The sequence below is a fragment of the Phacochoerus africanus genome, chromosome 5 (assembly GCF_016906955.1).
Source record: "Phacochoerus africanus isolate WHEZ1 chromosome 5, ROS_Pafr_v1, whole genome shotgun sequence".
Lineage (NCBI taxonomy): Eukaryota > Metazoa > Chordata > Mammalia > Artiodactyla > Suidae > Phacochoerus > Phacochoerus africanus.
Window position 1 is genome coordinate 78,441,103 of NC_062548.1, and position 12,910 is coordinate 78,454,012.

At 44.6% G+C, this 12,910-nt stretch overlaps 1 protein-coding gene across 1 annotated transcript; it reads right to left on the minus strand.

Annotated features, from left to right (window-relative positions):
• Positions 1 to 1,445: 1,445 nt before the first annotated feature.
• On the minus strand, positions 1,446 to 12,641 carry PNO1 (partner of NOB1 homolog). The gene is made up of 7 exons (XM_047781906.1): positions 12,343 to 12,641; positions 11,974 to 12,123; positions 10,807 to 10,890; positions 10,538 to 10,598; positions 10,030 to 10,147; positions 2,901 to 2,971; positions 1,446 to 2,175 (listed from the first exon to the last, which is right to left on the minus strand). Exons 1-7 carry the CDS (start codon positions 12,547 to 12,549, stop codon positions 2,108 to 2,110), a joined length of 759 nt encoding a protein of 252 aa, XP_047637862.1. The 5' UTR covers positions 12,550 to 12,641; the 3' UTR covers positions 1,446 to 2,107.
• Positions 12,642 to 12,910: the final 269 nt, after the last annotated feature.

The window sequence follows — 12,910 nt, forward strand, 5'->3', positions numbered from 1 at the left end:
CCACAGGTGTGGAAACAAGTCCATGAATGTTCAGTATTCCAAATGTTAGCAACTTCCAGAAAAATATGTTTTCTTATATTACTGATAGTTGTAATTATGTAAGAAATCCCATAGGATTACTTCACTTTATTACAGAAAACCCGTGTTGTCCCAAGCAAAATTATGCTCTTTGAAAATCAACACAAGGAGTTCCCATTGTGGCTCAGTGGGTTAAAAACCCAACTCATATCCATAAGGACGCTTGTTCAGTCCCTGGCCTTGCTCAGTGGGTTAAGAATCCAGCCTTGTTGCAAGCTGTGGCAGAGGTCATAGATACGGCTGGGATCTGGCATTGCCATGGCTGTGGTGTAGGCTGGCAGCTGTGCCTCCAATTCTACCCCTAGCCGGGGAACTTAAATATGCTTCAGGTGCAGCCATAAAAAGAAAAAAAGCAACACAAAACGTTTATGGTTACCTAGCAATGGTTCATTCAGCCCATGTAGTTTGAAAACTTGATCCAAACTGGACCCATTCCTCTGAAAAGTATGCCCTAACATCACGATTTGAATACAACTTTATGGACAAAGCATGGGTACCTCCTGAAACCTGTGCAGACTCTAGAATAAGAAAGTCCCAACAGATTCCTCCTTTTCAGAAAAATAGGAGTAAAATGATTTGCTGTCATCTACACATACTCTCTCCATGCTCCTGTGCTGCCAAAGGATAAAAAATTACTGCTGGGACATTGCCAGCAGTTTCCCATTGGACTGCACTATAGTATTAAGTAACGTTTAATCCCAACACGACATACAGACTAGTTCTAGACAGTGGCATGTGTTACTATTATAAAGGAAAGAGCAGCTTTTCACACTTTTTCTAGTTCCTACATGTACTAATACTCCCATCATTAAAGTGTCAAAATTTTGCTCGGGACTTCCAGTTGTGACTCAGCAGTAACGAACCCAACTAGTATCCAGGAGGTTGCAGGTTTGATCCCTGGCCTCAATCAGTGAGTTAAGGATCTAACGTTGCTGTGAGCTGTGGTGTAGGTTAAAGACGGGGCTTGGACACTGTTGCTGTGGCTATGGCACAGGCAAGCAGCTGCAGCTATGATTTACTCCTAGCCTTGGAACCTCCATATGCCATGGGTGTGGCCCTAAAAAGACAAAAAAAAAAGAAAAAGAAAAAAAATTGCTCAAAGGCTGTAGAGACAAGGGAATGCAGTATCACAACCACAGTTGAATGAAGTAAGTTCCCTTCATTTAAAAAATGTATAGTATGTATCAGATAACGTTTAGGCAGATACCTATTAATCAATTACATTTATAGAATATAGGAGTTTTCTTAAGGATAAAAACATTCTTTGATCCTACTTCACCATTACTACTAAGAAATATACCCAACACTGGCAAGGTCTGACTGCTTTCATTAACTACTTGTTTAAAAAATAAAACTCTTTGCACATCAACCTTGTAGTGTAGTCTTTAATTTTACAAACAGCAAAAACAGGTACAAAGATTAGACTTTCTCAGTTCACATAGTACATCCACACTGCTGCCTACGACTGATTCTAAAATATTTATACACCAGCCAGCATTAAGAATCACGTTTTGGAGAGATTTTCTGAGATAATACGTTTTTGTTTTTTTTTTTGGCTTTGAAGTTCCTGGGCCAGGGCTTGAATCCAAGCCACAGCTGTGGCAACGTGGGATCCTTGACCCACTGAGCGAGGGCAGGGATTGAACCCACGCTGCCCGGAGACAACACTAGATACTTCACCTCCTATGTCACAGCAGGAACTCCCAGGTAATTCTTTTAATTAATCACAGAGAAAAAGTATAAATGTATAACAAATTATAAGAAGTTATAAACTTATAAATAAAAAAAATTAGAAACCAATACAGAACTGTTTTTTGGATAGGTTTCCATCCAAATGAGGATTATAAACTATGCAAATCTGCTACATGTGATTTAAAATAGAAGACATGATAAATTATACTTAATGTACAAGTATAATAATGGTATTCGTGACTGAAAAGTTCTTCATGTGGTGTCTGGTGACCGCTGGTGGAGGGGAAAGCCTTTTTCTCTGTAGTCTAAATACAAAGTGAGACGCTCTGATGTGAAATCAGAATCGGTCTGCCGCTCTGCTAGCCACGGCGCGAATGTTGCCATAAACCTTCGATGGAGGATTCCCTGCAGAAGGAAATACGAAAGCTTATCTACACGAACACAATCACATATTTAGCTGCCACATGGGAAATGGTCTGTAACTCTAAAAAGGACAGGGGCATTTTCCACTACATCTCCCTTACACCAGCCACAGAGCCATAGAGGAAACCATACACAGTCTCAAAAAAAGCAAAACAAAACAAAACAACAAAAAAAAACCCACCCCATTTTAAATCCTGAGAGCCAAAGGCACCAAGCTGTCAAAACATATCAAAAAGCAGCTGGTCGGTCAGACCTGGGCCCTGGGGCAAACCCCACATGCTTGCCCAGACCTGGGCCCTGGGGCAAACCCCACGTGCTTGCGGTCAGCCTGTGGCTCTGACCGCAAGCAATTGTACTTGGTGGGTCCATTAAGATGACTGATGCTACCCTGAGAGCAGCTTCCTTCGGAACCTACAACATCGCTGCCTGCTGTCCTGGAAGGCCTTTCCTGGACCCTTCGGCGGGCTGGCGGGCGAAGCAGCAGTGTTAAGCAGTATAACCCAACAGACCCTTTCTCTTGGATTCTCAGATGGAATCCAAGCAAAAACACCCCTTCTTTTTCTCTAGGTCCCTATCTGCCAACTGCCAAGGGTTTCGACTTCCACCTTTAACATAATCCTGACCCTGAGGTGATCTGCAAATGTGATGTGAGTTGCTAAATGATCTTTTCTTTCAGAGAAAACCCTCAAGGACAAAACTGCTATTACCTAGGATAAGGTTGCAAATGGCAGTTCTCGCCATCTTGATGTTCTGGAAAGAACCAAGGATGTGAACTTTCCTGCAAGAAAGAAAGTGAGACAAATGAGCAAGAAAAACCATTATCTTTACTAAGTCCCGTAATCCAGAAACTGCAAACTCAGAGTAGATACAGGTTCCTAAATCAAGGTGGTGGTGGTTGTACAACTCTGTAAATACAATAAAAACCACTCTGAAAGGGGGGATTTTATGATAAATGGTGTCCCAATAAAAAATTATAAGATATAATACATTAAAAAATAAAACCTAGATCTTTTTTGGTCTTTTTAGGGCCATACCCATGGCATATGGAGGTTCCCAGGCCAGGAGTCCAATCAGAGCTGTAGCCGCCAGCCTATACCACAGCCACAGCAACACGGGATCCGAGCTGCATCTGTGACCTATACCACCTATGGCAATGCCAGATCCTTAAGCCACTGAGCGAGGCCAGGGATCGAACCTGCAACCTCATGGTTCCTAGTCGGATTCGTTTCCACTGCACCACAGCAGGAACTCCAGGACTGAAATCTTTAAGATTCTTGGTGAGTAATGGCTCCCATCCAGGGATTGCGCTCCATATACCAGGGCTTTATGTACACGTCCTCATGTAAGCCTCGCATGAGCTTTATTAGGCAGAAGCTATTCCCATTTTACAGATGAAAGTGGTTTGGAGAAATCCAAAAACCTGTCCAAGATGACTCACTGGCAGAGCTTATTAAGTACCCAGATGCAGGTTAACAGTGCACTTACTTAAAACATACTTGGATTTCAACTGCAAAGTTTTTTATATATTACACAGGTTATCAACATTTCTTCCTTACACACTGAGGAGCATCGAGATCCTTTTAATAGGCATCTCCTTGCTGAATGGTTCAAATGAGACTAACACTAAAACATTCTGCATTTTTGAGCCCCTCTTCCAAAATAGCAGTAAACTTAGTCAAACTGACAGCGAAATCAGCAGTGGGAACATAGAGCTTCCCACCGTCTGCCACAGGCTCAGGCGTTTCTGAAATTGGGGGTAAAAGTGAGGCTAAAAACAAGATAGTTAGCTCAAGTCTGTTCGAGATGATCCCCAGATTCTCTTTCCTACTCCGTGCAACCAGGCAGCCACCCAACCACCCCTCGGTAACGCTGGTGACATGCCCGGGGTAGGGGCGCTGCTCACGGGAGAAGGTGAAGGACCTGGGGTCTGGACCAGGGGCACCAGGCAGGGCTGACGCAGGGGCGCCATGACCAAAATGGGGCTGATGTCAAGCAAACGTCTGCATGCTGAGACTGCCAACTGCCATCTGTAACTGGGCCCCAGGAGTCTGTCAGCAAAGAGACTGGACAATACTTCTTTGGGGAACCTGGCCCGCTCAGTGGGAAAGACTGATACCGACACCAGGGATTCCCCAGAGAAAGAGCCTGGAATCATCCTACGTGAAGCCTGCAGTCTGCTGGCCGCCCATCCCTACCCCTGAACCTCCCCTAGCCCAGGGCTTCCAGTCTGTTCCGTATCACCCCGCTCTTACACATGATGCCCACACCAAGGAACCAGATCTGAAGAAAAGCATCTAATGCAAAAGAGTCCAAGCCACAACCAGCAAGGGGGAACACTGCATTACAGAAAGTGCAGGAGAAAAGAAGGAAAACAACAAAAACCAAACCAGTGAGATTAAAAAAGCAGTTCTGGGGAGTTCCCGTTGTGGGTCAGCAGTAACTAACCCAACTAGGATCCACGAGGACATGGGTTTGATCCCTGGCCTCGCTCAGTGGGTTAAGGATCCAGCGTTGCCGTGAGCTGTGGTGTAGATCACAGACGCGGCTTGGATCCCAAGTTGCTGTGGCTGTGGTGTAGGCTGGCAGTTGTAGCTCGGATTCCATCCCTAGCCTGGGAACTTCCAAATGCTGTGGGTGTGGCCCTAAAAATAAATAAAGTAGTAAAAGAAAGGCAGTTTTCATGCACTGGTGAATCAAGGACCAGATATTAAAGAAACTGAAGAGAAGGATTAGAAGACAGGGTTGCAGAAAGGCACTCTGAATGTGCTACCTTACATCTGGCTAGGACACAGGACCTCAGAACCAGGTCTCATGAAATGTCTTTCCTATGCTAAGCTAGCCCCTGGCCTACGCCACCAAGACAAGGAACACGCAGGACAAAGCATCCAAGAAGCGAGGGATTCAACATCAAAGGGGCAAAGATGAAAGGAGAAGCCAGGATGACAGCTGTGTGCCAGGCAGGGGGTTGCAGCGCTTCTGGAACAGAGGGCTCCAGGAGAGACGTATAAAATGCCCCATACATCAGAATCCATAAAGTGGAGATGCAGACAATGTACAGCTTTCTATAGACTTGGGAAACTGAAACGTTAAGAAAGCACAGACCCGTAAGAATTATTTCTTCAAGTGACAGCAAAATCACAGAGGACAGATAAAGTAGCCAGAGTGTACCATCTGGCTCAGCTATTAATGTCCTGAGCACTGATTTCATACTCAGGTAATACTGAGCACAGGGAGGATGGGGCGGGCTAAGCGTGGGGAGGTGGGGCTGGGGGCAGAGACAAGTGAAGAAGGGAAATCTTCACCTTTCACGGGAGAAAGTCAACAGTGAATCTGAAAAAAACATTAAGCTGGTATATAAGCTATTTGGAAACATGGGCATAAATAATTTTTTAAAGTTAGCTGAAAAAGAGCTGAACTTGAAGAGTTGAAATTTCCCCCCTCAGAGGAGGGGGAGATGGACGTAGACAGCAGGAATTTTTGGCTTTTTAAAATATATGCTGGAGAGGGTGTGGAGAAAGCGGAACCCTCCCATACTGCTGGTGGAAATGTAAATTGGTACAACCACTATGGAAAACAGTATGGAGGTACCTCAGAAAACTAAATACAGAATTACCATATGACCCAACAATCCCACTCTTGGGCATATATCCAGACAAAACTTTCCTTGAAAGTTTTCCCGCATGCTCATTGCAGTACTATTCACAATAGCCAAGACATGGAAACAACCTAAATGTCCATCAACAGATGAATGGATTAAGATGTGGTATAGATACACAATGGAATACTACTCAGCCATTAAAAAGAACAAAATAATGCTATTTGCTGCAATATGGATGCAACTAGAGACTCTTATACCAAGTGAAGTAAGTCAGGAGAAAGACAAATACCATATGATACCACTTATATCTGGAATCTAATACATGGCACAAATGAACCTTTCCACAGAAAAGAAACTCATAGACTTGGAGAACAGACTGGTGGTTGTCAAGAGGGAGGGGAAGGGAGTGGGATGGGACTGGGAGTTTGGGGTTAATGGATGCAAACTATTGCATTTGGAGAGGATAAGCAATGAGATCCTGCTGTAGAGCACAGGGAACTATATCTAGTCACTTGTGATGGACTGTGATGGGGGAAAATGTGAGAAAAAGAATATATATATGTGTGACTGAGTCACTTTGCTGCACAGTAGAAATTGACAGAATACTGTAAATCAACTATAATGGAAAAAATAAAAATCTTTAAAAAATAAAATACGTGTATGTCAACTTTGATACAAACAAAATTCTTTAAAATAAAGATGAGGAAATAGAGGCAGCAAGAACACATAGCATGAGTAGTTTCACCACTAAAACAACCAAAGCAGTGGGGCAGGAGCTGGAATGGAATGAAGCTCTCAGGACATGTGGGCAGCATTACTTCCTATCCAAATGTATCTGGAACAACTGGTTTTCAGTTTTATATCTTGTTCACATCATACTGCATTTTTCCAGGTTATTAGCAATCATCAAAAACAACATTCAAGGAGTTCCCATCGTGGCGTAGCAGAAACGAATCCAACTAGGAACCATGAGGTTCGGGTTCGATCCCTGGTCTCGCTCAGTGGGTTAAGGATCTGGTATTGCCGTGAGTTGTGGTGTAAGTCGCAGACGCGGCTTGGATCCCTTGTTGCTGTGGCTCTGGTGTAGGATGGCGGCTACAGCTACGATTAGACCCCTAGCCTGGAAACCCCCAAATACCGCAGATGTGGCCCTAAAAAGACCAAAAACAAAAAACCAAAAAAAAATCTCCCCAAAATTTAAGGGAAGCATAATAGTCTGTCGTATAGCTACATCATAATTAACATAAACTGTTGAACATGAAGATTTCCAATTACCTTATTTATAGCAAAAACTACAAGATAGTACATTTCTTTGCCAGCCCTTGGCAATGGAAAAAACCTACTGCTAACACCCAACAAAATGGACAAAGCTAAAACTACGCACTACTTAAAAGAAGCCATACAGCAAAGACTACATACTGTGTATGTGGAATCTAAAATATAGCACAAATGAACATATCTATGAAACAAAAACAGACTCACAGACATAGAGAGCAGTCTTGTGGTTGCCAAGGGGGAAGGCAAGGGAGTGGGATGGACTGGGAGATGCAAACTATTCCCTTTAGAATGGATAAGCAATGAGGTCCTACTGTAGAGCACAGGGCACTATACCCAGTCTCTTGGGAGAGACCATGATGGAAGATAATATAAGAAAGGGAAGGGGTACATACACATGTATGTATGACTGGGTCACTCTGCAGTACAGTAGAGATTGGCACAACATTGTAAAACAATTATAGTTTAATAAAAATTTTTTTTTTCTTTTTTTGCTTTTTAGGGCCACACGTGTGGTATATGGAAGTTCTCAGGCAAGGGGTCAAATCTAAGCTATAGCCACTGGCCTACACCACAGCTACAGCAATGCAGGATCTGAGCTGTGTCTGTTTCCTATACCACAGCTCACAGCAACACTGGATCCATAACCCACTGATGAAGGCCAGGGATCAAACCCGCATCCTCATGGATATCAGTCAGATTCATTACCGCTGAGTCACAACAGGAAAGCCCCCGCCCCCCGCCAAAAAAAAGAAAAAGGCTGTATCTGTGTATTACCATTTATATGAATTTCTAAAAAAGGTAAAACCATAGTGACAGAGAGGAAATGAGCCAATTGCCTAGGAATGGGGAGGGGCTGCAGAGATGCTCAGAGGACTTCAGGGTGACAAAACCGTGAGTGTGTGGTGGGATCACATGCCAACAGAGTATCTGCCAATAACTCCTCGAACTGTATACTTAAAATGGGTGAATTTTATTGTTTGCAAATCATACTGCAACAAAGCGGTTTAAGAAATTAGTTCAATTAATAAGTTAAGCTTTAGAAATATACTTATAAATTTAAAATTATAAACTTAATGATAAAAATTTGACTAGCACATCAGTTACATTTCAAAATGTCCAGATTAACAGAAGCTTTTAGGGCTATGTATATTTTATTTTATTGTCTTTTTGTCTTTTCTAGGGCCACACCCGCAGCATATGGAGGTTCCCAGGCTAGGGGTCTATTCGAAGCTGTAGCCGCCAGCCTACGCCGGAACCACAGCAACGCAGGATTGGAGCCGCTGGATGGGAGCCATGTCTGCGACCTACACCACAGCTCGCAGCAACGCTGGATCCTTAACCCACTGAGCAAGGGCAGGGACTGAACCTGCAACCTCATGGTTCCTAGTCGGATTCGTTAACCACTGAGCCATGACGGGAACTCCAATATATGTATTTTAAAAGTGATATACATTTCACATTTTTTTGGCCACACTCATGGCAAAAGGAAGTTCCTGGGCCAGGGACCGAATCCAAGCTACAGGTGCAGATCCTTAACCCACTGACCAGGGCTGCAGACTGACCCTGCTCCTCAGCAGTGACACACGCCACTGCAGAAACAACTTGTTGTGCCACAGGTGTCAAAAATGTTGACATTTCTAGTTCAAAAAGAACTTTTCCCATGGCACCACAGCCTCAACTCCAGGCTCAAGTCACAAAGGTCAAAATTATAAAAGGTTAACAGGGCATTGATAGTTGTGGTGTGAATAGTTTTCTACTTGAAGTACAAAAAAGACTCTAAAATTCAGACGCTAAATAATGGTGAGCCCCACAGTTTAGAGCTAAGATGAGATGATTTTAAATGAACTTATTTCTGGATTTAGTAGCAGGCAGATCGCTCCCCTCTCCGTCAACTGCTGTTTCCCAACCTGACGGTGCTGTATAATCTCTGGGCCATCTGCCCGTCATCCCGAGCCGGCAGTGGCACGGCTTCAACCTCGGGCAGAGAAGGGTAATCCCAGCTTGACTTCCTGCACCCTTATTTTAAGCCCTATCATCTATGTTCCCACAGAGCTGCTCTCGAGTTTTTCACCCAATGTGCAACACACCCACCTTGCTTTTAGGAAAGGCTTTTACGTGTGTGTGTACATACATATGTTTTTCTTTTTTAAAGGAAAGCCCCACAATGGCATTTAACACATCTACTCTGCAAGTCTCTTGAGTTGCTATTTACCTGTCTTGTAATTTTTCTTTTTTTTTGGGCGGCGGTGGCGGGGAGGGGGGGGGGTCTTGCCCGCAGCATGCAGAAGCTCCCAGGCCAGGGATGGAACCACCTGCCACAGCAATGACTTCAGGCACAGCAGTGACAAGGCTGGATCCTTAACCGCTGCTGGGTCACCAGAAAGCTCCTCATGTAATTTCTTTCTTTTTTTTTTTTGCCATTTCTTGGGCCGCTCCTGCGGCACATGGAGGTTCCCAGGCTAGGGGTCTAATCGGAGCTATAGCCGCCGGCCTACACCAGAGCCACAGCAATGCGGGATCTGAGCCGAGTCTCTGACCTACACCACAGCCACAGCAACGCCAGATCCAAGCCATGTCTGCAACCTACACTGAAGCTCATGGCAACGCCAGATCCTTAACCCACTGAGCAAGGTCAGAGATCGAACCCGCAACCTCATGGTTCCTAGTCGGATTCGTTAATCACTGCGCCACAATGAGAACTCCATCCTCATGTAATTTCTTTTAAGAATGATTCTAAACATTTCCTTCATTACTAATTGAGAACAAAACCTATAAATTTGAAGATTTTTCTCAACTAAGTTAATCTGTTCTCGAAGCAGGTTAACTATTCATCCCAAACCAAATCCTGACGAAGGTTGAGTGGCAACATTATGCATGAAATACAAACTATCACTTTTTTGAAGCCAGCAAAAGATCAAATATAAATTATGACAATAATTTTCTCAAGGTCACATACTTACACATCAGCCAGAACTATCCGCGTTCGGGTCACGTTCTCAATGGTGAATTTGGTTTTTCCTCCTTTGCCAGCAATTCTGCCTATTGCCCTCGACAGGTGGTCTCCTTTCAAGGGCTTAACTAAATGAGAAAAGCAAGACTTCAGGAGGAAAGCCATTCCAGCAACACCCAATTCCACATGAAGTTTAATTTAATCACTAACCAAATTTCCCTACTAAAAGACACAAAACACTTTTTTTTTTTTTTTTGGCTATACCCGCAGTATGTGGAAGTTCCCAGGCCAGGAAATGAACCTGTGCCACAGCGGTGACCTGAGCCACTGAGGTGACAATGTCAGATCCTCAACCTGTTGTGCCACAAGGGAACTTCCAAAACACACATTTTTCAAAAAGTTGCCAATAATACAGCTCAACTGATGTTATGGGAAAGCTGAGAATCACACACGGTACAGAGTGGGCAACACAAAAGTTCCACACAGTAGGACATATGGAGAGACTGCCATACACTCACCATCTGTAATTTCAAAAGTTTCTAGGAAGAGGTCATCCAACCTCACAAGGGCAAGTGCGTCCTACAATACAGAAATGAACACTGTGAAGCCCTTCCATTCAGGCACCTGCCAATGAGTGAGTGTTAAGCTCTCAGAAACTGTACAACTAGAAAATTCACATAAAAAAAGACCAAAAAAAACCCCACAAAACAAAAACCCAAATACATTGAAAAATTCATATGGAGTATTTTTTTCAAGCCCCCATTTCAGAAGTCACAAAATCACGCACCTCCACCTGAAATCCAAGAATAAAGGCTTTCACAAAATCAGCTGCTTTTGTCAGAGCGCTAACATCCTTGGTTTCTTTACAAGTCTGTTAAAAAAAAGGTGGGGGGGGGGGCACAAATTATAGCTGGGAATGAAAATGATAATATTCTAACAAACTACTAGGACTGACCTTTTTCATTATTAAAATTTCCTCCACCCCCCCCTCCCCCAATAGATTCTCTATGACCCAGTTTTTGGTGAGGTAAGTACCATGGTTAATTTTCACAATAAAGCTTTGCTTGCTCCAGAGCTGGGCAGTGTCCCCCAGGGACTGTCAAATGACCAACTGCACAACTCCATGGCTGGCCTGACTCTGGAGTTACCAGCAAGATCCCCCAGGCACAGCCCAACGGGAACTCCTATTAAGCCTTTTCTTAATCAACACAGATTATTAAAAATATGCAGACCCAGGAGTTCCCTTCGTGGCGCAGTGGTTAACGAATCCGACTAGGAACCATGAGGTTGCGGGTTCCGTCCCTGCCCTTGCTCAGTGGGTTACCGATCCGGCGTTGCCGTGAGCTGTGGTGTAGGTTGCAGACGCGGCTCGGATCCCGCGTTGCTGTGGCTCTGGCGTAGGCCGGTGGCTACAGCTCCGATTCGACCCCTAGCCTGGGAACCTCCATGTGCCGCGGGAGCGGCCCAAGAAATAGCAAAAAAAAAGACAAAAAAGAAAAATATGCAGACCTGGACTAGTATCCACAAGGATGTAGGTTCAATCCCTGGCATTGCTCAGGGGATTAAGGATCTGGTGTTGCTGTGAACTGTGGTGCAGGTCGCAGGACTGCCTTGGATCTGGCATTGGTGTGGCTGTGGTGTAGGCTGGCAGCTACAGCTCCAATTCGCCCCTTTCCTGAGAACTTCCAAATGCCAAGGTGCAGCCCTTCAAAAAAAAAAAAGAGACATAGCTACTATTTTGGTATGATCTCAGGCCCAACTCATGAATTGGACTAATTTCTGCGCTGTGTAGATTTTGAAAGCATTTGAGAGGTTCAAATACTAAAATATTAGAAAATTGGGAAAAAATCATTTAACAAAATAAGCCCCTCTAAGGAAAGTCGGTTCATGCCTTTTCATACCCACAGGTGAGAGAAACCGCAGTATATTTTAAAATGGTTAACATTCTCCTTACCCTGATTTCTACATTCCTCGATTTCAAATTAAAGCGTATCTGAAGTCCCAAATGCTCCACAATAGGAGTAAATATCTTCATCCAATTCTCTTTTAACGGCGTGTACCTGTTAGCAGGGACAGGAATTTTCCTAGTTTCTTCTTTCCCACTCTACAATAAAAGAAAACACAACTCAGGAGTCGTCGGATGGGTGGAGTTATAAACTGACAGCTGATCCACAAAGAGCATCCTTCAACTGAACGAATTAAACATCAGGAGAGTCCTTCTCTAAAACCTTCACGCCATAAAAAGCTTCTACATCACCCTAAAGCCACAGGGTCCCCCGGCCTCTGCTTTGCCCCGTTCCTGTTCGTGAGTGCCCGCCAGTACCAAGAACCCGTCCCCGGAGAGGGGAGGGAAGATGGGCCTCTTCGCCGGCCGAGCCTCTTCGGTGTCCATGTGGCTCGCACCCCCTCCTTCCTCCGTCGCAGACAGCTGCTCAGCCTGCCGTTTCTTCGCCCTTCGGCTACCCTTGCGGGTGACCTGGGTGAAGCCGTCCTCGGCTAAGGGGCTCTGAGCCTCCATCTGGGTTTCCATCCTCAGGACTCTCCAGCCCCAGCGGGAGCTTCCGGCTTGAACACGTGCGGGGCTGTACCGCGCAGATGCATCTCGCAGGACCCCAGTCTCCACCAACCAGCCCCAGGGCTCCGCCCTCTTTCCTAAGACGTCCACGCAAGGGACCTGAAGCAAGATTTTGTGTGTGTTTATTGGGAGGGGAAAGGGCTGTCCTAAAATATGCCTGATTCTTATGGTCGCCCTCTGCCCACGCCAACTAGCAGCCAGAACATTTAGTTATCTCTAATATATACTAAAGGTTTTAAGTAAAGGCTATAAACAAGCTTGTGTTGTCGGTGAGGGAAAAAAGTCTTGTGTCTTCGGTTGCTCATCCGGCATTATC

Excerpts from the sequence above, each read along its gene's own strand:
- PNO1 (XM_047781906.1), bottom strand. The coding sequence starts at position 12,549 with ATGGAAACCCAGATGGAGGCTCAGAGCCCCTTAGCCGAGGACGGCTTC. Across the intron at positions 12,124-12,342 it reads TCTCCGGGGACGGGTTCTTG|AGTGGGAAAGAAGAAACTAG; the intron begins GTACTGGCGGGC and ends CTTTTATTGTAG. Across the intron at positions 2,176-2,900 it reads CATTTGCAACCTTATCCTAG|GGAATCCTCCATCGAAGGTT; the intron begins GTAATAGCAGTT and ends TTCCTTCTGCAG.